The sequence below is a fragment of the Suncus etruscus genome, chromosome 17 (assembly GCF_024139225.1).
Source record: "Suncus etruscus isolate mSunEtr1 chromosome 17, mSunEtr1.pri.cur, whole genome shotgun sequence".
NCBI classification, from domain to species: domain Eukaryota; kingdom Metazoa; phylum Chordata; class Mammalia; order Eulipotyphla; family Soricidae; genus Suncus; species Suncus etruscus.
Window position 1 is genome coordinate 18,833,165 of NC_064864.1, and position 23,113 is coordinate 18,856,277.

Genomic DNA, 23,113 nt, shown 5'->3' on the forward strand with positions numbered 1-23,113 from the left:
AAGTTGTGCAGTCAATGAAGAATCATACCAATGACATATTTTAATCTATGGTTTATACTTATCTCCTATTTATTTTCAAAGTCTCTGCGCTTAGAGTTTTTAGGGTGGCATTTCCCTTGTTCCTGTGATTTGACAAGTTTTTGCTGGAAAGCACGCACTTGCTAGTTATGGCATGTTCTGGGAGATGGCCACTGGGAGGGAGCAAACATGTAAGGAGCCCCTTGAAACCATGGGAAAATCAGCAGCTGGGTGCTGACTAGATACCAACACTAGAGGCTTACTGTAACATAGTTCAGATTTATTTAAAAAAAAAAAAAAAGATAAACCACCTACCTCCACTCCCCACCCACCCACCCCCCAAATAAAAATCTAATAAACATATAGGCAAAGAGAGACACGAGTTTCAGCTAGGAATGATTTGGAAATAGGATGAAAGATAGAGTTCTACAAAACATTCACATTTGTGCACTGAGGAGGAGGAGTGTTTTTAGAAGCATTTGCGGTGCACAATGGAAGGTCCCGCTTCATCATATTCCTGTTTGCTGATCCACATCTGCTGGAAGGTGACAAAGATGCCAGGATGGAGCCGCCAATCCACACTGAGTATTTGCGCTCTGGTGGGGCAATGATCTGTCCATCAGAATTAGAAAAAAAAGACTGTTAGATTGCTGGAGTACAGGTGAGGACCAGCCTCAGGCCACTGATGCAGGCATGGGCTTGGCCTTTGATGCCAAAGAAGAGGAATTAGCCTGAATTTAGAGGTCTGCATTGAGACCTTTTGTTTTGCTAGCTCCTTTTTCACAATTAATTGCAAAAGCATGTGAAGCATTTCTTCCTGCATTTGCTAAGCTCTTTATAAAGACGAACTGAAACTTGGTGCCAGATCCTGCCTCTATTCAAGTCCTATCCAACTCTCAGATTTCCTTCAACTATGGTTTTAGAAATCAGAGTTGCATATTTAATCAAAACACCAGCACTTGTCTTCAAAGAAGTTTTGGCTGTGCCCAGAAGTTACTATACAGTATTGTACCTGACCAAGTCCACTGGTTAAGGTAGAGGATCTTGTGTGCCCTCTTGACTTCGTTTTGCAGCTGTTTGCAGAGCAGCTGACAGGTTAAGGGATGAGTATAGGTTAAGTCTTAGATATGATAATTCAGCTTCTCTATGAACTGCATTATGCAGTCTTAAAGTGGCATTTTTAGTACTACATATCCCTGATACACAGATGCACATTGTGACCCATGAAGTGGGCTCTGCAGAGTCTATCATCCAGGACAATCCCATGACATTTCATGGCATCCCCTTCTTCGTACCTTGATCTTCATGGTGCTGGGGGCAAGAGCTGTGATCTCCTTCTGCATACGATCAGCAATGCCCGGGTACATAGTGGTGCCCCCAGAGAGGACATTGTTAGCATAGAGGTCCTTCCTGATGTCGATGTCGCATTTCATGATGCTGTTGTACGTGGTTTCATGGATGCCTGCAGATTCCATCCCTGGAAAAGAGATACAGGGCTTGAGCCGTGGCTGGTGAATAAAATCCAGAAGATATGCGGGAGACCAAATGGGATCAAGTGGAAAATCTGACACTGGACTGATGCTGGGGCAGGCTTAGTCTAGGCTTAATCTACGAAGTTACCATCTGAGACAATAAAAGGTCCTTGTCACTCCATGTGCGCCCACCTCTTGTCTAGTAAAAAATGTCCCTGCTGCAGCCTATTCATGAGAATTGAAGCTACTGGTAGACATTCCATGATTTTTAACCAACTATGCACAGTTCAAATACAGCAAAGCCTTTAAACTCTTCCAAATTTCTCTTTGTGGCCTGTTCTTCCTGCTCAAAGATGAATGAGGCAGAAAAGAGGGTCATCTCTCCTTTGAACAAAATCCTTGAATGATTGATTGACCTGTGGGTCATTTCTGCTATGGGGTCTTTTGAAAAGAACCTTTAGGTTGCTTAGTTGCTTCCCTTTTGACAGTTCTGTGGAGTGTAATAATGCTGTACTGATGGCTGATTATTCATGTCTAAATATCAATAAACAGGGCTGGCTTGGCCTGGGCATGGGTTCAGTGCTGTACACACACTGGTACCTATTACATGCATCCCATGTGCTGGTAAGTAAGACTTGGCTGAGTAAGAGAGTGCTCAAGTGATCTCTTCATCCCAGAGAAGGGACTCTGCCTACCAATGAAGGATGGCTGGAACCAGGTCTCGGGGCAGCGGAAACGTTCATTCCCTATGGTGATGACCTGCCCCATCAGGCAGCTCATAGCTCTTCTCAAGAGAAGAGGATGATGCAGTCGGTGGCCATCTCATTTTCAAAGTCCAGAGCAACATAGCACAGTTTCTCCTTGATGTCCCGGACAATCTCACGCTCAGCTGTTAAGGAAATGCACACATCAGTCAAGTCTCCACCTGCCTTGCTTTCAGTCTTTCTTGAGGTACACGATCCCTTAGAGAAGTGTCAAAATTCAGAATCTGGCACCCTAAATCCTGACGGTCATTATATTAGAGATCCACTAGTGAAAACTAGTTTCTGTTATTGACAGGGTATATCATACACTGCAAGTTAAAGAATCCTTAGTATGGTCTGAATATGGTCTGATAGGGATAAAATTATAGAGAGAAAGACACAGAACAGAAAGTCCTATACATATTTTTGTAGGGTTAACTGATTTCTCTGTTAAATTTATAAAAGCGTTTTCTATCTTGGATTGAATGGAATAAAATTAGAAAGAGATAAACATAAAACAGAAAGTCCTATACATATTTTCTGTAGGGTTAATGGATTGCTCTGTTATAATTATATTTATAAAAGCAGTTTGCTCTTTTGGATCTTTCAGTCAATCAGAGATTCTTTTTCTTTTTAAGAGATTCTTATATTGAAATTATCCCTTTAGAGATTCCGAGATCCATGATGTCTGGCCCATGTTGATTCTAGATCAAGGAATTTCAAGAAATATGAATGTCTATAAATGTATAATTATTCTGAGCAATGGCTCAGATTCAATCTTAAAGGCACTAGGGCTGCACTCTGAGGAGGCATGCAAGAAGCAGGCAGACAACTTTCAGATTAGTTCTGAGTCCCTGGAGGTCTTTGGGGGAGTTTTGGTTCTTCGTGGGAAACCAAGAAACAACTGAATTAGTTTAATATCCTAACCCAAAGGTGACTTTAACATCTCAAGGCTCAAACTTGGAGTCTAGAAGAAACTCCCAAAATTGTCCAGAAACTTAAACAGTCCAATAATTCCAAATTGGTTAGAATAGGGCCAGGCAGCTTGGGCCATTGTCACTAGGGACTTTCCTCAGGACCTAAGAACTTTTAACTGTGCTTCTTGAGAATAGAGGTGGGCACCAGTCTATAGAGACTGAAAACACACTTCTCACTAACTCTTGGTTGGCATTCGTGCTAACCAACAATTATTATGGAAAACAACAATTGCATGAGATAATACCTATGATACCCCACTTTACAGATAAAAACACTGTGGCTTAGTGGAGGCTGACATTGTATCTAAGATCACACAGCTAGAAAGTGACAGAATTAAGATCTGAGTCTTTTTTAGATGCTTTCAGAGATTGTCAAATGCCATGTCACATTCACTTTGGCTCTGTCCTTATGCTCTAGTTAGGAATAGAAGGAATCAAAAAAATATTCAAATGTAAATAGTAGAAAAAATAATAGTAGAAGGTGATTGTTTTTCTTGAGGAGACAATATAATTATTGCACAGTTTCACATGATAAAGGCAGCCAGTTCTTGCCATCAGTGAAGATCCTGTCCCCCCTTCTTAGAGTCACTATGAAGAACACACTCTGCTATTGTCCTCCACAGGCCTCACCTGTGGTCACGAAGGAATAGCCCCGCTCAGTCAGGATCTTCATGAGGTAGTCAGTGAGATCTCGGCCTGCCAGATCCAGGCGCATGATGGCATGGGGCAAGGCATAACCCTCATAGATGGGCACATTGTGGGTGACACCATCACCAGAGTCCAGCACAATGCCTTGGGGACAAGAGGGTATAAAAAGTTACAATGGCAGTGATATGTGGTCACTTGCTGAACTAGTAGAAGGGGAATTTCGGAGTCTCTTGAAAGGGAGAAAAGATATCTGAGGGACAGGGGATGGTTCCAGGGATTGGAGCATATGCTCTGTGTGTGGGAGACCTGGGTTCAATATTTGGCACTACATGGCCCTCTGAGAACCACTGGGAGCAACTCCCATGCATACAGTCACACAGTGGGCCTCTTTACCTTCCCAAAATACAGTTGATGGCATAGGGAATACACACAGGGCTTAGGACAGACTAAAAATGGAAGAGTCAGTAAGGGTTTTGTTGTGTTAATTTGGTTTTAGACTCTCAATGGTGCTCTAGAACTACTCTTGACTCATTTTTTGGGTTTGCTCCCAGTAGTTTTGGTGAAGTCATATAGTGCCAGGATTGAATCTGGGCCTCCTGTTTATAAGGCCTTCTCTCTAACCCCCTGGAACTTTCTCTCCCACACAAAGTCTTGATTTTTAAGATGTGAAGATGTTTCAAGTTACTAATTTTTTGATTTAGCTCTGTGGCTTCTAACTCACCCCTAATCCTTTGCACACATGTGTATTTATATGAAATCCAAGAACTGATGGTGTTTTCAGTCAAGTCTATTTAATAGTCCTCATTCCTAACACCTACCAGTTGTACGTCCAGAGGCATAGAGGGACAACACTGCCTGGATGGCCACATACATGGCTGGAACATTGAAAGTCTCAAACATGATCTGAAAAACAACCATAATGCCGAGTTAGTGTCTCTCTATGAGTTAGTGTCTTACCAAAAATGCTCAAGAGAGCACACTGTGACACAGGCAGATGGGCCTGCAAGTGAGGGAGAGTCAAGCAGCCATAGTCATTGCAGAAGGAGAAGTAAAAGTGTGTTTGGGGGAACATCTGGGGACCTAATGGCATGGGAGTGAATGAGCATGTTCCAATATCACCCCAGCAATCATGAGAATTTGGCTTTGGTTAGCACTTGAGCTTGGCATGGCAATGACCTGGAAGAATTTACTTAATGGTTGAGTAATGTAGATTTTATTGTAGGTCTGGAAGCTGTTAGAGAAGGAGGAGTTTTGACTGATGAACTCCCAGACTACTCTATTATAAATAGGCAAGAATTTTGGAACTTGTAACAACACCAAAAAATAACAGAAATGCCCACAGTCACGTTTTGGTTTCTGTTATATAAAGGAAGAGACCTTGAAAACTGAAGCCTAGATTGGTAGGGATGAATTCTAGTTCTGTGACTGTCATTGCTAGATCAGTGTCATTTCATGGGACCCTGACTCCTGAAAATGGAGAGCTGCATACCAATGTCCTTGCTCACACTACCCATGGGAAATATGAGCAGCAAAGTTATTCTTCACGTGTGGGGAGTGTGCACATTTTGTATTGCCCATGGACCTCCAATTCTCCATCTGAGCCACTCTCCTTGATCTGTTCACCAGAATGCCTGACACTTGCTGGAGTCTTCTTCATTCCTAACTGTTTTCTGCCTTCAGTTATGATAACAGCCATCAGAAAGGAAATTTCTTACCACCTAGGTCAAGTTAAGTCCCAGGCACAGTGTTTTTTCCCTGTAGAGAATAAAGCCTCATGTGTTGGTTAAAGCACCAGAAGAGTTTCCAAAGAGAAGACCCTGCAGTATTTACATTTATTATTCTCTAAATCAAAAGATCACAGGTTCTGTCACTCTTAGCTGGGAAAATCTTAAAAAAAAATTATTGAACATTTCCAAGCTTCTACTTTCTTTGCTGATGTAATTAAAGTAACTAATAGCTCCCGATTTTTATTGCTAAATTTTAAACCATATAAAATGGTTTTTCCAGTGCTTAGCCATAGTAAGCATGAAATTGACATTTTATATCTTCACATAATTGTTTATCCCAAGTGGAAACCTCTTCTGACTGGTAGAATAAATAGTTTTACTGTCAGATCTTTGAGCAAGTAGCAATGGTTACAATAAATTGCTGAATGATATCAGTTTCCATGATACACATTGTCTTCAAATTAATATGAAGATATATTAATCCCTGGAGGAGTACTAACACCATTCCCAACATTTAGGAGATAAAATCCATTATTTATAATAATGATATTTATATATTAGTAGCTATGTATAAACAAAGAAATGGAGAAATTGGGAAAGTAAGCTTTTTAAGATCACAAAGCCAACAAAATCACTTTTGAAATCTAAAACCCATTATATTTTGAAATGACTTTTTCTTCTGTTTGAAACCTGAACATGGTGTCTCTTCCATTAAGACTTGTCATTTTCTGATGTTCTTGAAAGTCAGAGAGGTAGATACTTCAATAACAATGTGAAACCACCAAAAGGGTCCTTCCTGTCCTTTGGAACCCTGGAGTTTCAGGGAACTTAGAAGACTGTTGGTGGATTTCTGGGGAGTCCACCCACCCTAAAATGCTAGATTAGGTGTAAACATTAACCTGTGTCATTTTCTCTCTGTTGGCCTTGGGGTTCAGGGGTGCTTCAGTGAGCAGGGTTGGATGTTCTTCAGGAGCAACTCGAAGTTCATTGTAGAAAGAGTGGTGCCAGATCTAGAGAAGAAACACAGGGGTGGCACTATTAGCACTGAAGATCCCTCTCCCAATCTCAATATAGACCAAGTTTACAGAAAACAGGAATAAATCAAACACTACAAATGCTCATTCTTGAGTTGATGTGATACAACAGTGGTTAAGGCACTTGCCTTGTATGTGGCCCACCAAGATTCAGTCCCCAGCATCCTGAACACAGAGTCAGAAGTAATAACCCATGATAATGATCATATGGGGCCCCCAAAACAAAACAAAACCAAGTCCAAATGCTCATTTTGTATCCACATTTTTTACAGCAACAGGGACTGAAGCTCAAAGAAGATAAATAATTCAACTTGACTAAATCACATTTAATTCAGCAAGTGGAGAAGACAAATCTCTGGATGAACAAAGCTAGCTATCACTGTTAAAACTCTGGGGGGAAATGGGCTGGATCGATAGGACAGACAAGTAGGGCCACTTGCCTTGAAAGAAGCTGACTCGATTTGATCCTTCTCTCCCTTGATTCCTAGCATGCCATATGATCCTTTGAGCACTACTAGGAGTAATTCCTAAGTGCTAATTCCTAGGGTAACTCCTGAGGCACCACTGGGTGTGGCCCCCAAACCAAGCAATAGAAACAAAAACTCTAGGGAAGGGGAAAGTCTCTTTGCAATGTGTTAAAGAGCACAGCTACCACTGCCTCTTGCCTCCAACTGTTCTTTGCTCTTCCTGTCTGGGGGCAGTCTAGTCTGTCTTGATCAGTAGTTATTTTTGTAACCTGCAAAGTAGTGTAAAGAGAAGAAATTTTCTGGATAGCTAAGGGTGAAATATAATCCTTATTTACAATAGGTATATTTAATAATTTATAAGTTAATATCTATAATAGGCACCATGTCATGACTCAGGAGGACCATGATTTAGGAACAATGAGTTGTTAGCAAATTATCAATGATCCATGGAACTGTCATTGAAAACCCACTGATCTAGATCATCTACTGATGCACAGACATTAAGCCATTTGATGTTTCCCCCCAACAAACCAGAGCTTACTTAGACTATGTTTGAGAGAATATACTTTGGGCATAAACATGTTTGCTTCATGATTGAGCTCACTATTTTTGTCTTTTGGTCACACATTACTCAAGGCTTACTCCTGACACAGGGCTCAGAGAACACTCCTGGTGGTGCCTTGCTGGGGACGGCACTTGAGTCAGCAACTTGCAAAGTGACTGACTTAAAATTTCCTATGCCATTTCTTTGGCCAAGCACACTCTGGTTGCCAAAAACAACAAACAATCGTGAAAAAAATATAAAGCTAAATTTAAATCAAATATCTGTAAAAAGTGAGAGAATTAACTACTTAGCAGCAGGAATATAAATTTTATCCAGAATAAAACAAAACAGAACAGAAACAAAGACTTGTCAAAGGTTTATAAATTAATAAAAGCTGTATTGATTTTGAAAACTATCTTGTTCTGCCTTTATTGTTTATTTGAAGGTTTCAAAGTTTGGTTTCTAGTTAGAAAATGAAATTCCAGAAATATTATTCTACACAGCAGACTGTGCAAAAATCTTCCAAATCATCTTATATACTGCCAGCTTCCCCCCTCTCCAATCCATAGTAAGATACTTGAAATCAGGGTCCACAAGGGTTGTGTATCCTACCTTTTTCCATGTCGTCCCAGTTGGTGATGATGCCATGTTCTATCGGGTACTTCAAAGTCAGGATTCCTCTTTTGCTTTGTGCTTCATCACCTACGTAACTGTCTTTTTGTCCCATTCCTACCATTACCCCCTAAAAAAAGGGATCAATAAGTTATGAGTCAGCTTCTATAGAATTTGCAATCAATGCAAGCACTAAGAGTTAAATTATTGCAATAGACACCCCACTTTGGGTATCATTGACAGCTTGCTGAGTCATATAGTTGCTGTGATGTTAAGAAATACATCACCAGCAATGAGAAACAGGCCTGAATCTGCTGTCAAACTGCAAAGGGCCCTGTGGGCGAGGCAGCTTTATGTCATACTTTGTTTATCTTCCATGTTGCATAATAAGCTCTGTTAAGGCAGTTGTGTTTGTTTTGTTTGCCACTGTGAAAAACTCTCTGGCACATTGTTGGCATTCAATAACTGTTGACTTAACATATAAAATGTTTCATATTAGTGAAATGGCATTTTGTCTCACATAAATCCGGAAAGCTGGATAATAAGTTGTCACCTATCATAGAGCAGATGAGTGCTATGTTCTGATCATTGTAAGTAAAGACATCATATCTTCTAGGCTTAATTTAGAATGGTTAAATCTATACCAATCAATGCAAAAGCATCTGCCTAAATTAGACAGCTGTACTTTTTAAACTTGTTGCATCGCCATAGCTTATTTAAGAAGAAAGAGAAAATCTTTTTTATATAAAATCTTTCTCTTTTTTTAAATATTTATTTTTTATTTTTTGCTTGTTTTGGTTCTGCTAAGTACAAAATTCTAGTGGAAAAGTCTTGCCTGGGTTAAAAGCCCAGGTCAACACAAGGGCACAGAGACTGAATAGCTTCTCATTGCCATTTCCAAATGCACCAGAATATAATATGCTATCATTCCCTTTTTTAAATAGTAAGTTTTTATTGTGACCAAAAGAGTGAATAATAAATCTTTCTCTTATAAAACCTTATAAGATTTTAGATTGCATTGCATGGCTACTATTGAACCATAAACTAATGACTAGTGCAGAGATAGCACCATTGCATACAACAAAGGGACAGAATTTAATCATTGTGAGAAGTTTCTATTATTTGTTCTTCTGACTATATGCCATACCAAGAACTATTGCTTAGTCTCAATGAACAAAAATGTATTCCCCATGTGGAGAAAAGTTTTGAGATGAAATTCTCATTTTTTTAGGATGTAGCTACCATCAATATTCTGCTTATACAGAATATTATGCAAAATTGCCCATGTATTTGCTTAGGTCTATTTTATTAATGGTGACATTATGTAAATTACATTTGATAGAAATACTTACTGTTGTTTAACATTAAGCTCTATAAAAATAAGTGAGCTAGGGTTCTGTTTTCATTTTTTTCCAAATAGTAATTGGGACATACATTAGATAGATTGAGATTATTTATGAGGGGAGATGGGAGGGGACAAGTAGGGTGTTAGGACACACCTAGTGGTGTATAGGGACTGCTCCAAATTCTGTGCTTGATGCTCACCTCTGGTGGTTCTCAGGTGACCATGTATCACAGGGTGTCAAGCCTGGATCTCCTGTTTGCAATTATTAGCTCAACTGTTGAGCTCTACCTTACCCATAAGTATTTTGATTATGATTCTCTGTGGAGCAAAGGGGATTATAAAAAGGGTCATGTTTTATATCTGACCATATTATTCTGCCCACATTATATATAAAATTGAAACATATTCTAGACATTAATTACCAGATACATTCTTAGTGAGGTTATACAATGTCTGAGCTGAAAGACACATTGTGTGGAAACCTAGGGTCTTGAAGATATAAAGGAACTAATATATAAGGCCTATTCCCTTTCACATGTGCTCACCTGATGTCTGGGACGTCCTACAATAGATGGGAAAACAGCCCTGGGAGCATCATCCCCGGCAAAGCCGGCCTTACAGAGCCCAGAGCCATTGTCGCACACCAGAGCAGTGCTGTCCTCTTCTTCACACATCTTGGCTGTTGCAGTGGCTCACAGTCCTGCATGGAACAAAGAAGAAGCACCCCGAATCTATAAGGAAGTTTTTATATAGTTTACCTGAACATTTCCACCTTTAGTCTGGGTTAAGGACAATATCCTCTATATTTCTTCCATGCTCACCCTGACCCTTCTCAAATACTGCATATCTAATGCTATACATTAGATCAGTATTTTTCAACTGGGGGCCTTATGCACCTGGGACCTCAATAATATTCTCACAAGACCATAGGTAAAAATGACAGGAAGTAGGGAGCCATGGCCAAGCTAGTAAGTCAAACAGAGCAGTTACATGAAAGACATAAATAAGGTTGGAAGGGACCATGGCAGAGAAATGGTTGAGACATTGCATTAGACTAAGATTTTCATAAATCAAAGCTTCTGACTTTGTGTTAACACAAACAGCCTTAGCACAATTATTGGCACAGCACATATGCTGATAATACATTAAAATGTTTCAAATGAGAAAGTGAATAAATATCTGTATCATGAAGATAGAAAATCAGCCTATGAAATAGAATGATGACAAGGTCAAAGGACTTACCTTTGTTAAAGTCTATATTTAGCTTTTGTTTCTGAAACCCATTAAGTTGCAATTCAGACACATACAATTTTAATAAAGGTTTTTTTTGTTTGATTTTTTTTGGGCCACACCCGGGGTGCTCAGGGGTTACTCCTGGCTGTCTGCTCAGAAATAGCTCCTGGCAGGCACAGGGGACCATATGGGACACCGGGATTCGAACCAACCACCTTTGGTCCTGGATCTGCTGCTTGCAAGGCAAATGCCACTGTGCTATCTCTCCGGGCCCTTTAATAAAGTTTTTAAGGTAGACTTTGAAGGGACAGATAGCATGTGAAAATTTAGATGCTAAAATAATCAACATAAAATGATTCAGACTTCTCTTTTCCTCTTGGAAAAATTGTTCACAAATCAAAGCTTCTGACTTCGTGTTAACAAACAACCAATGCTTTCTAAAGATTGCTTAAAATATAGAAATTGCAACTCTTTACCTCTAAGAAATAACTATGAGCTAAGATAACAACTATGTGGGGAGAGTCTAGTGAACTACATATCTTACAGTATAATATTTTGCTGCCATTAAGAAAAGATAGGTTAAAGTTCTATCCATAATGTAAGAATAATAGGGCTAGGTAATATAATATTTTGTGGTCTATTAAAAAGTATTTTTAAGGTCCCGGTTATGAACTCAACGTTTATACACATACTTTGCATGTGAGGCTCTAACTGAGGAGTGGTACAGAAAAAAATGTACCTTTATGCATTATAAAAATTATTATTCATATTTACAAGTATTTATGGAGATACTTTGAAGTGGTTTTTTTTCTGTTGTTGTTATAGGGCCACACCCAGCAGTGCTCAAACATTACTCCTGGCTCTTTGCTCAGATATTACTCCTGGTGGTGCTCAGAAGACCATATGGGATGGCCAGGAATAGAACCCAGGTTGGGCTGTGTGCAAGGCAAATGCTCTACCTGCTACACTATCATTCCAGCATCAGATTTGTAGTTTTTTTTTTTTAAAATGATCTTTCCTGATTCTTTAAATTCTTAAACTTTCTAAATAGAGCATATATTTTCTATTTTCTTATGGTTAGACTATACCCAGAAGTGCTCCGGAAATATTTCTGGCTTGGTATTTGGGGTTACTCTTGGTAAGTGCTTAGGGGACCATGAAATGCTGGAAACTGAATACAGGCTTTTCACATACAATGCATGCATTCCATTCTTTAAGTTGCCTCTCCTGGTCACAAAACATTTCTATATATGTACATATATATATATCTATATATATATCTATATATATATAGATATATATATATATATGTTCCTTTTTGTAATAAATGCCACACTCAAGTTGGATTCTACAAAAAAAATTAAAAGGTACAAAAGAAATAACATAGATTTGGGGAAATAGAAACATTTTCATCTGATGACCTTATTTATGTTAAATGAGAAAATTCAAGCAAAGTGATTTTCTCATAAGCACTTAGAAACCTAGGGAGAGCTCCAGAAGTAAAAGATATTTCTAGTACATACAAGGTCTCAGGTTCTAAACTATGGCACTCCCATGATCTACCTAGAATGCTAAAGGGTAAAACTCTGATGGCACTTGGCACTGCCAGATGTGACGCTTATTAAAATAAGTCTATAGGCACACAAAGCTAGAGGCAGTTAGCAAAGAAAGACAACATAATAGTAGGAGATATGCCAGCCAATGTCCATAAAATCAATACTTCATCTTTTCAGAAAGACTCACAGTAGTACAAATATTGCAAACTTTCGTTAAAATAACATGTTTTTTAATCCAATGTGTATACTATTGTCTCCACCTTAGAAACATGGGTCAAAGAGCTCAAATTATTTGAGGACAAATTCCAACTCTGCAGAGAAAGATTACAGATCACTGTGATTATGAGTTTGAAATCTGGAGTCAGGGCGATTTTAGTTTTAGGATTCATTACTTGAAAGCTATATCACTAAGTAAATGATTCAACACCCCAAAATTGTAGTTCCCTTATTTAAAACCAGCAATAATACAGGCACCTTAATCATAGGGTTCTAATGGTAATTAATATTAGTATTATAATGAGTACATGATGAGTTCTCAATAAATGCTTGTTAACATTAGTGTTATTTGTATTTATTTTGAATTTTAAATATCATTATATGATTGTTTTTTTAATTAATATTATTATTTTTATTCAGTTTGTTCTTATTTTCTAGTCTTTGCTTTTTATTTCCACACTGTGTTTAAGGTTAAAATGGAAATTCTCATCTCATTAAAATGAAAATTCTCATTTCTGATAAGAAATTAAAATGAGGGGCTGGAGAGATAGTACAGAGGGTGAGGCACCTGCCTTGCTCACAGCTGATCCAGGTTTGATTCCGGGTGTCCCATATAAACCCCAAGCTCTATCAGGAGTAATTCCTGAGTGAAGAATCAAGAGCAGCTCTTGAGCATTTCTGGGTGTGACCCCAAAACTAAAGACAACAAAAATCAAGAAATGAAAGTGAATCTAATGAATAGGTCGCCTCATCTTTATTCATTGTCCTCTTTCCTTGCCAGATTGAGTTATGGTTGGCACAGGTATGTTTCTGCTTCCTACTCAATGATTAGGAAACTAGAAGAAAGGTTAAGAAATATAAAAGAGACAGCACAGAAGAAGCAGTAAAAGGTTACAGCCTTTGTTAGAGGTGCCAGCTGAAAGATCCCCAGGCTCTCTGGATATGCTAAGCAGACTTTCAAGCCCAAAAATAAGAACTGAAAACAGAATAAAAAATTGGGAATTAGTTTTCACTGTTGGTTACCAAATGTGAAGACAAATAAATGTCCTTCTATACCTCTTTTACTGCAGGTGTGGAGCAGACACAGAGAGTAGAAAAGGTTTGGAAAAAATAGGTTGGAATTCAGTCTCCATAAGCTTGCAGAAAAAATAAAAAAAAAAGACTTATTAATTCGATGCAATTAATTAATTTAATACTTAATTTAAATACATTTAGTTGACAAGACATGCCCAGGAGGAGGAATTTGAAAGTTTTACACTGAGCACTGTCACTGAAAAAGTCTTTTGTCTCCCTGCAAAAGGGGCTGACGCAGTGGTTTACAACTCTTATCTAACCTGAGGTGAGTAGCTTGGTTTGGAGCAAAGCATTTCCTAATTAGGTAAAACAAATTCGAAGGTCTGCATTTGGAACTGCCGGTCAAGGGGTTTGCTCCAACTGACTAGAATGCATCTCCTGCCAAAAATGAGTAGTTAGTGGGAGGGAGGAGGGAGGAGAAGAATGACACTCTTCCCAGATCATTGGTTTTGAAACGCAAACCATATTTAGTCATGAATCACTCAATAGAAGGAAAATCTTAGCGTGGAAGCTTTGGTCTTGGCTGAAGCTGCCAAGCCCTGATTTCCAGAGTAGTTCAGCCTGGGGTTGGCTGACTGATGACAATCCTGCCTGTCTCACCAGGCTCAGAGAAAGGCAAACCAGACACTAGGCTCTGAAACACAACACAGCTGCCAGATGCTTGTTCTGTTCACTACTTATTTGCTGAGGTTTTTTTTGGTTTCCTGTTCCACTTTGTTGTAAATAGCTCTAAGACATATCCTGCAGGCTACTCACACACATGCTCCAGAGCAAAACATACAGATGACAGCTCTCCTCCAGCAGAAGGATAATAGGAGAGTCTAAACCAAGCCTAGACAACCAACCTCCGTTCACGTTTAAAATCCTCTTCCAGTAGTAACATTAGCTACACCCAAAATACAGTTATTTTCCAAATCTCTCCCCTCACAAAGACATAGTGGAGTTTTTAGTGCCTAAAAGAGAAAATCCAATACATGTGCAATGTCCCAGAAACAATTAAACCGCCACCCCCTCCCCAAATGCCTGGCTAGATCCAGACTGTAAGTTTAATTGCGGCATATTTCACAGGTGTCTTGCATAGATTTTATTCCATCTCTTTCCTCCCCCACACCAAGCTGCAGAGTAACCCTGTCATTAAAGTTAGAGAGGAAAGCTACAATCATTTCAGTAGTACTGACTTCATTCAAAAACTTCAGAGTATGTGAGCCCAGCCAAATTCCTATAGACAGCATCTGTTTTTAGTGGGTAATAGCAGAGCCTCTGGGATCTATCTGTAAGGCACATTTCTGGGTTCATGCCACTTACCCTGACAGTGGTCAGCTGGGCTTCTCTGCTCTGGGGGTTGTTCAGAAAAGCTGAACACTGAAGGATTATATAGTCCCTTGGCCTGGTACCCTCCCACTTGTTTCCCAAACAAGGAACAAAGATAGACTTGAGCATGTCTTCAGTCTAACACAGCCATATAGGGACCTCAGTGCAAAATTCTCTCCTCTGGGTGGCCAGAGGCCTGGGTCTCTTCCACTGCATTCCACTGATCCTCTCATCAAACAGCTGAGCTGCTTGTGGGAGGGAGATAAACAGCCCAAGGCTTCAGAACAACTGCTGAAATGCCCAGAGATTCTGAGCTAGAGCAATGGGTAGATTCCCATAACATCCACAAGCTCCATGTGTTATCCCTTATGCCCGTGTGTTATCCCTTCTTAACCAAGCATGTGAAAAAGGAGTAGCCACTGAGGAGAAAGGACTGCCTAAAACTCGCCTCCCAAAAGGCCTTTCTATGAAAATACTATTTCAAAGGTGCCCACATACAGAGAGGGAGTGATAGAGGGAGTGACGATTTTATGGACTGGCTCTGTTTAGAAATAGAGTTCATGAGTTGCACTCAAGAAAATCAGAATTGGAAACAGAGTTGACAGGCCTAGAGCACACAGAAAGTCAGCTTCACATAAGCTCTGTGATCCTTTCAGAAGTTGTCATTTGGCAAGTGACTACTTTGTCACTTAACAGTTTTACAGCCTGATGAATGCTTTTGCCGGAGTCTGCACAGCACCCCTGTTATATAAGTTCAGGGGGGGGGAAGGAATATTCCAGGGAGGTCTCTCACCCTCTTTCATTCTTCTGTAACCCACTCAACAGAAGACTGGGAGAAGATCTGATGTAAAAGCATTTGTCAAAAACAGGTAAAAATGAGCCCAAATTTGTCTTGAGCCCATTCCTAATGTCAGTGGAGAGTTTGAATGGTTTGGCATTTGTCTTTTCCCCTCCTCCAAGCCAAGGTTCTATCTTCATGATAGAAATAATTGTGATGTGTACCGCCAGTATTTCTTTTTTTTTTTTTTTTTTGGTTTTTCGGGCCACACCCGTTAGATGCTCAGGGGTTACTCCTGGCTACGCACTCAGAAATTGCCCCTGGCTTGGGGGGACCATATGGGACCCCGGGGGATCGAACCATGGTCCTTTCCTTGGCTAGCGCTTGCAAGGCAGACACCTTACCTCTAGCGCCACCTCGCCGGCCCCTCCCGCCAGTATTTCAAGATAGCTAGCATAATAAAAATCCCTGAATGAATGACTCTATTTTACAGAGTTGGTCATCTCACCATCAGTGTGTTGCATCTGTTTGATGATGGACACATTCATTATACAATTCTTAGGAAATTGCATATTGGTGTTGGAGCAATAACACAGTGGGCAGGGCATTTGTCTGCACTTGATTGACCTGGGTTCGATCCCCGAGATCCCAAATGGCCCTCCAAGCTTGCCAGGAGTAATTTCTGAGCACAGAGTTAGGAGTAATCCAAGTGTCGCCTGGTGTGTCCCTTCCAAATTGCACATACTTAAAGAAGAGTAAATGCTAACATATTTATCTATGTTTTTATGGAGTTTTCAACAGTTATAAGTTTACACCAACCATCTATAATGTTCTACTAAAAAAAAATCACACAGAACAACACAAAGTTGATCATTTCAGAAAAAACCAGTACTTTTTAATTGCAAGAATTATGTGAAAAATTATTTCATATTATATTGATTAGAAGGGCATTTTGAGTATAGAGAAAATTCAACCACCCCATGTTCTGATTAAAGAAGTGGTTTGTCTTGGCTGGAGAGATTGTATGGAGGTAGGTCATTTGCCTTGCATGCAGAAGGACGGTGTTATAATCCCAGCATCTCATAAAATCCCCCGAGTCTGCCAGGGGTGATTTCTGAGCTGTAGAGCCAGGATTAACCCCTGAAGTGCTGCAGGGTGTGACAAAAAAGAGAAAGAAAGAAAAGAAAGAAAGAAGAAAGAAAGAAAGAAAGAAGAAAGAAAGAAAGAAAGAAAGAAAGAAAGAAAAAAGAAAGAAAGAAAGAAAGAAAGAAAGAAAGAAAGAGAGAGAGAGAGAGAGAGAGAGAAAGAGAAGAAAGAAAGAAAGAAAGAAAGAAAGAAGAAAGAAAGAGGAAAGAAAGAAAGAAAGAAAGAAGGAAAGAAAGAAAGAAAGAAAAGAAAGAAAGAAAGAGAAAGAAAGAAAGAAAGAAAGAAAGAAAAAGAAAGAAAGAAAGAAAAGAAAGAAAAGAAGTGGCTGTCTAATCCTTGGAAATTTCATAAAGTGTTCCTTTAAATACAAAAGAGTGTTTCATATATCATTTTATTTCTTAATTTCAGCCTCTCAAGGTATACAAAGCAACTCAAATATTAGGTTTTATTATAAGTTTTTCCTTCCTCCCTTTGTTCCTTTGTTCCTTCATTCCTTTCTTTGTTCTTAACTTTATTCATTTCTTTCTTCCATTATCATGGAAGACCTGTAACTGGAAATAAGCATCTGAGCAAATAATTTTATAATCTGGTTAGAGATTTATATTTTCATAATCCTTTCAAGTCTTTACTGTGAAAGACCACTGAATGGTCTGTGAATACAAAGAAATCTTTAGTTGAGTGACCAGATAGCTTATGGAGCTCTCAGCTTGGTATCCAAGGAGCTATGGTACAATTAGAAAAGGTAAGTTTGCCTGATAGCATGATTGCAGTTCAGTAAACTATAAAATGAGTCAGAACAAAGTTAAGAATTATATCTAGATGTACTATGCTATAGACATCATATCAACTTCATACCAATATCAATTGTTATACTATCTTCATGCCATTATCTATTATACCACATCATGGTAATAATGTCTTCTTAGTTTCTTGACATCTAGTATAATTGTAATTTTCTTTGGGGTCTAGTTGAAAGCTGAATAAGTACTGAGTGCTCAATAATTGCTCAATACTATGTAGATTATTTATTTTTAGTACATTGTATACAAAAACCATATTTGCTTGCTATATTAAAACTGGCAAATATTTATTGAATTTGGATGTCTGGAAAGAGAATTGATTTTCAGTTGCTACTGAAAACTCAGGCTATAGAATTGTCTCTCAAGAATATTACAGTCATTCAATACATTAATCAGCTCATTATGGTGAGAACAAGATATCCATTTCATTTGCCATTCTTGAAATTCTCTCAGTTCTGGAGTTCTCAGAATCAAAGCTGACAATTCACGTAAAAACCTAAGGTTCATCTATCCCACATCACATAGTTATTGCTCTTGAACATTTGCAGAGATTTGCCATGTCTTGTTCTTTTCTCCCTTCAAGCATAACTGGGATTCTTTATGGCAAATTAAATTTGACAGTTCCTGCAAGTAGGGGGAAGGCGGAGTGTAATGATTGGTATTTCAGGCATATGCTAATACCTGGTAGGTGGTGTTTATTTATAGTGTATTCATTTATTTCCAACTCTGACTAACTCAAAAGACTATTCCATTTAAGAAAGTAACATAGTAAATCTGACAGAGACAGCATTAACCCAAGGGAGGTTTTTGTAGAAGTAATCAGACCTTGTCATTTTTTTGAAGGCAAAATGATTTGAAGCAATATGATAGTTATTATGAGTCAGAATTCAAGTTCTAAATCTACTGCAGAATGTTTTTGAGTCTTCTGTTTGCCTTGACAGTCCTCTTCAGTTCTTACGTTTTCCCTTCCCTTTCTTTAAACCTCTTAAAATCTCTTAAAACCTTCCTTCCCTTTCTTCTTTCTTCTTCCTTTGATGTCTGGGGAATCTCACACATGCCAGGCTGTGTTGTTCACCAAGGGTTACAATCCTACCAGGCTCTAGTGCTTGCATATTTGGCTGAAGTGCAGGCCAGTGGTTACACTTTATTCATGTGTGTTTGCATACATGCTTGTTAGGGGTTCATTCTAGATACTCATGTACAGTCAGTCCGGTGTCATCGTTCACCAGGAGTTTCACTTGTTGCCTGTACTTTTTATTTCTTTTCTCTTTTTAGAGGGAGCACTCCCAGTAGAGCTCAGGGGTTACTCCTGGGTCTGCGCTTAGAAATCATCCCTAGCAGTACTCAAGGGACCAAATGGGATGCCAGGGATCGAACCCCGGTGGGCCGCTTGCAAGGCAAATGCCCTCCCTGCTGTGCTATTATTCCAATCCAGTGTTTGTACTTTTACCTTAGCTTTGGTGCTCTCTGGGGTGATATATTATCTGTGGTGTTCATACATCTTGCTGGTAGTACCAATGGAAAGCACAGTTCCAGAGAATACAGAGAACAAAGCTACGAGGTTCAACCACCAGCTGCCAGAATCATGCTATGTGCATGTATCAGCACTAGGAATTGAACTTCTGATCTATGGTTGCACATCAGAGGTTCCAAGTCACTGAATGACTCCCCTGCACTCCCCTCTTAGAATTCTTTTTATGAAAAATAGGGTTAGTAAGTACACCTCATCACAAGGTAGTAATAAGATGTGAGTATTATAGAGGAAGTGTTCAAAACATTGCCAAGACTGTGGAGAGAAATGGGGGGCGGGGGAGGATGTTAGAATTAAAAATGAGTGAAATACATTTTCAGACCAAGAAAGTGCAGAGGTAAATTCTTACCTTGAATAATGTAACACAATTGCTGCTGCCTCAAGGAATTTAATAAGCCTTGGTTTTGAAAGAAATGAATTATATTTGTTACCATAATGTCTTTAATTTTTCTTAAAACCCATATATGAGTGAGGCTATTCTGTGTCTATCTCCCTCTGACTTATTTCACTCAGCATAATAGATTTCATGTACATCCATGTTTAGGAAAATTTCATGACTTCATCTCTCCTGATGGCTGCATAATATTCCATTGTGTAAATGTACCACAGTTTCTTTAGCCATTCATCTATTGAAGGGTATCTTTGGACCGGTTCACAATATGAAGTTTATCACAAAGATCGGTGAGTGCAGTGAGGGAAATAACTATACTAACAACTATCATGACATTGGTTTTTTTTTTAATATAAATCTTTATTTAAACACCATGATTACAAGAGTGTTTGTAGTTGGATTTCAGTTATAAACTGAACACCCCTATCACCAGATTCATATAGCAAAGTGGCAGACTACAAAATTAACACTCAAAAGTCAATGGCCTTCTTATACACTAATAATGATAGAGAAGAAATGGACATTAAGAAAACAATTCCATTCACATTAGCATGACATTGTTAATGAGTGAGAGAAGTAGAATGCCTGTCTCGAATACAGGCAGGGGTGGGGAGAGGAATGGGGGACATTATTGGTGGGAATGTTGCACTGGTGAAGGGTGGGTGTTCTCTTTATGACTGAAACCCAACTATATTCATGCTTGTAATGATGGTGCTGACATAAAGATTTTATATTAAAATAAAGAAAAATAGAAAAAAAAACCTAAATAATAAAATGGAAGAGAAGAAAAAAGAAAGAAGAGAAAGTTTAGTAGCAAGTATATCTGTGGAAATTGTTATATCTCCAATAAAATTATTAATACAATAAAATTTTATTATATTTGAATTTAGAAGTTCAAATAGTTTAGTCTAGCCACTGGACTAACAACAGAATGATTGACTACCTTTCTTTGGAAGTTTTGAGAATGTTTCTTTGCCTTTTCTAGTTACTAGAGATTACTTGCATTTCCTAACTTATGTCCTCTTTCTTAATCTTTAAAATAAGCAGCATTGTCTTGCTGGATAATCAGAATTATCTTCTTATTTTAAGAATTTTCACTTAATAAAATTTACTTTGTCCTTTGTTTTCATTTAGGATGATACATTGATATCTTGGAGTATATCTTAGATTATGTTGGCGAGTTTATTATTTTGCTTAACACATATTCCATTCTATCATACAAACAAATGAATTTCCTATTTCATATTAGGGAATTTGTCAATTTCTCAGTTAAACGTGCTTCCATTAATGAACCTGACATTAGATATTCTAATATTTAATAGGTACTTCAGTCAAGTATTCAAGTCCTTTTTAAGTAAAGGAAAAGAGTAAAGCTATCATTACATGATGCCATAAAGGTCACTTAGGAAAGCAGAAAAGACTGTGTTCATGCCTTTAAATCTTCAAGAGAGTCTAAAGTATATTATGCATTTCTACACTAAAAAGATACTCCTTACTTTTGGAGGGAGTTGTTTAAAAGAACAAAATGCATGTTACAGTGTAGAATGGCATTCTGTTAGATTCTGAAGGCAAAACAACATTTACAAAATTCTTATTTTAGAGGCACCATGGTTTACAAAACTATTACTGGTAGGCTTTCATACATAAAACATTCCAGAACAACCATCTCCCCCAGAGTGCCTACTTCCCTCTATTATTCTCCCAGTTCGGCTTCCCATGCCCACCCAGAAAGAGCTTCCTACTGAAGACCAGTTTATAGGTTCTGGTGGGAGCAGAACAATTTTTATCATTCTCTTTGTCACAGAAAATAACTTGTGAAATAGGTTTTATCTTGAAGAGCAGAACCTTTACTATCTGAGCTAAATTCCTGAGGAGAGAGACTAACTTTTTCCTTGAGTTAACATCACTTCCATTTTGTCTCCTTATTTTGCCTCATTTACCCACACTCATTAATAATATGCAGATATAGCAACATTTTCCTGAGAATTTTGAACAATGTATAAAATTCAACATCTAAAATCAACTCCGTAAAAAAAAAATGGGGAGCATGAAAAAATAAAATCTCTTCCAAGGTAGGTACACAGATGGACAACATATAGAAATAGAAAAAAAGGTAGATCACAGATGGAAAAAATACTCCACTTCACTTCTGCAAGAGAAATGCGAATCAAAACTAGAAAAATATCTCCCACACCTACAAGATTGGCTTATATCAAAAAGAACAGAAACAACAAGAATTAGGAGGGATGTAGAGAAAAAATAGTATCTCATTGCTGCTGGTAATGTAAATTGACTTATAAGGAATTTTTAAAAATTAAAAATGGAACCTTCATATTTTCTGCTTGATATCTATAAAAATACAAAAACTAATTTGAAGAGATATGTGCAGACTTAAATTTATTCTAGTGTTTTGTGCAACACACATGATCTGGAAACAATCCAAGTGTCTCAAAAAATGAATAAAGCAGATGTGTATATATACACAATGAAAATATTACTCAGCTGTAAGAAAAGATGATATTGTGATTTTACTCCAACATGAAATGAGCCAGCAGAGTTATGCTAAAATAAATCATATCAGAAAAATAAAGACAAATACTGAATGATCTCATTCATATGTGGTATATAAAGAAGCAAAGTCAGGGTAGAGATGATGGCCAAGGGAAATGAACTTTTAATATCTGACTACAGAAGGGACTAGGGCCCAAAGAGCCCAGGGAACTGTAAATTATTCTGAAGTGATATTGACACTTTGGTGATATTTATAGTGTAATAACATGTTAATCTAAAACTTATAAGCATCGATTTTAATACCATTGTAAGTTGACTGGATATGAAAAAATAGCAACAATAAAGTTTATTTGGGATATAAACAAAAATAAAAATAGCTAAAATTTAAAAATCACCTAAGGAACTTAAAATAATCCCAATATGCAGGGCACATTTTCAACGCATTAATCCTAGTAAACAAAGTGCTGTAGTAAAGAGTAAAGAGAACAAAGAGAACCTCAGAAAATACCAGAATTTTAAGAGAACTAACTAGAGTGTGTTAATAGTATACAAACCTGAAACCTTCCCATCCAAACCCAAACACATACCCAAAGTAAAAAAAAAAACTTCTGGAGAAGAGCCTAGAATAATTTTTAAATAAACATTTTTATTTTAAAATAGATTGTTTTATATATAAAAGATATATAAAATCTGTTTCATAAAAGATTTTGTTATATAAAGAAAATAGCAAATGTTTCCATTTACCCCACAGCCTCCTATCATTAACTTGATTCATCATAATAAAATGAACTAAATAACAAGTTCATACTGAATTCACATTGCCTTAAATTCCCCCTAGAATCCCTTTTTGGTTTTAGGATTTTACATATTTCATTTCAATCTATTTAGCTGGCATGTATCTTTTAGTTATTCTTGGTTGTCATTTCTTAAATCATTTCTTAAACTGTTCTTTTTTTTTTTTTTTTTTTAGGAGCTAGAG

At 37.9% G+C, this 23,113-nt stretch overlaps 1 protein-coding gene across 1 annotated transcript; it reads right to left on the bottom strand.

Moving 5' to 3' along the window:
• Positions 1 to 404: 404 nt before the first annotated feature.
• On the bottom strand, positions 405 to 14,997 carry ACTA2 (actin alpha 2, smooth muscle). The gene is given in 12 exon segments (XM_049764674.1): positions 405 to 567; positions 570 to 630; positions 1,314 to 1,495; positions 2,186 to 2,255; positions 2,257 to 2,301; positions 2,303 to 2,379; positions 3,841 to 4,002; positions 4,677 to 4,761; positions 6,485 to 6,597; positions 8,246 to 8,372; positions 10,133 to 10,287; positions 14,972 to 14,997. Coding segments are annotated over 11 exon segments (1,131 nt in total). The 5' UTR covers positions 10,262 to 10,287; positions 14,972 to 14,997; the 3' UTR covers positions 405 to 487.
• Positions 14,998 to 23,113: the final 8,116 nt, after the last annotated feature.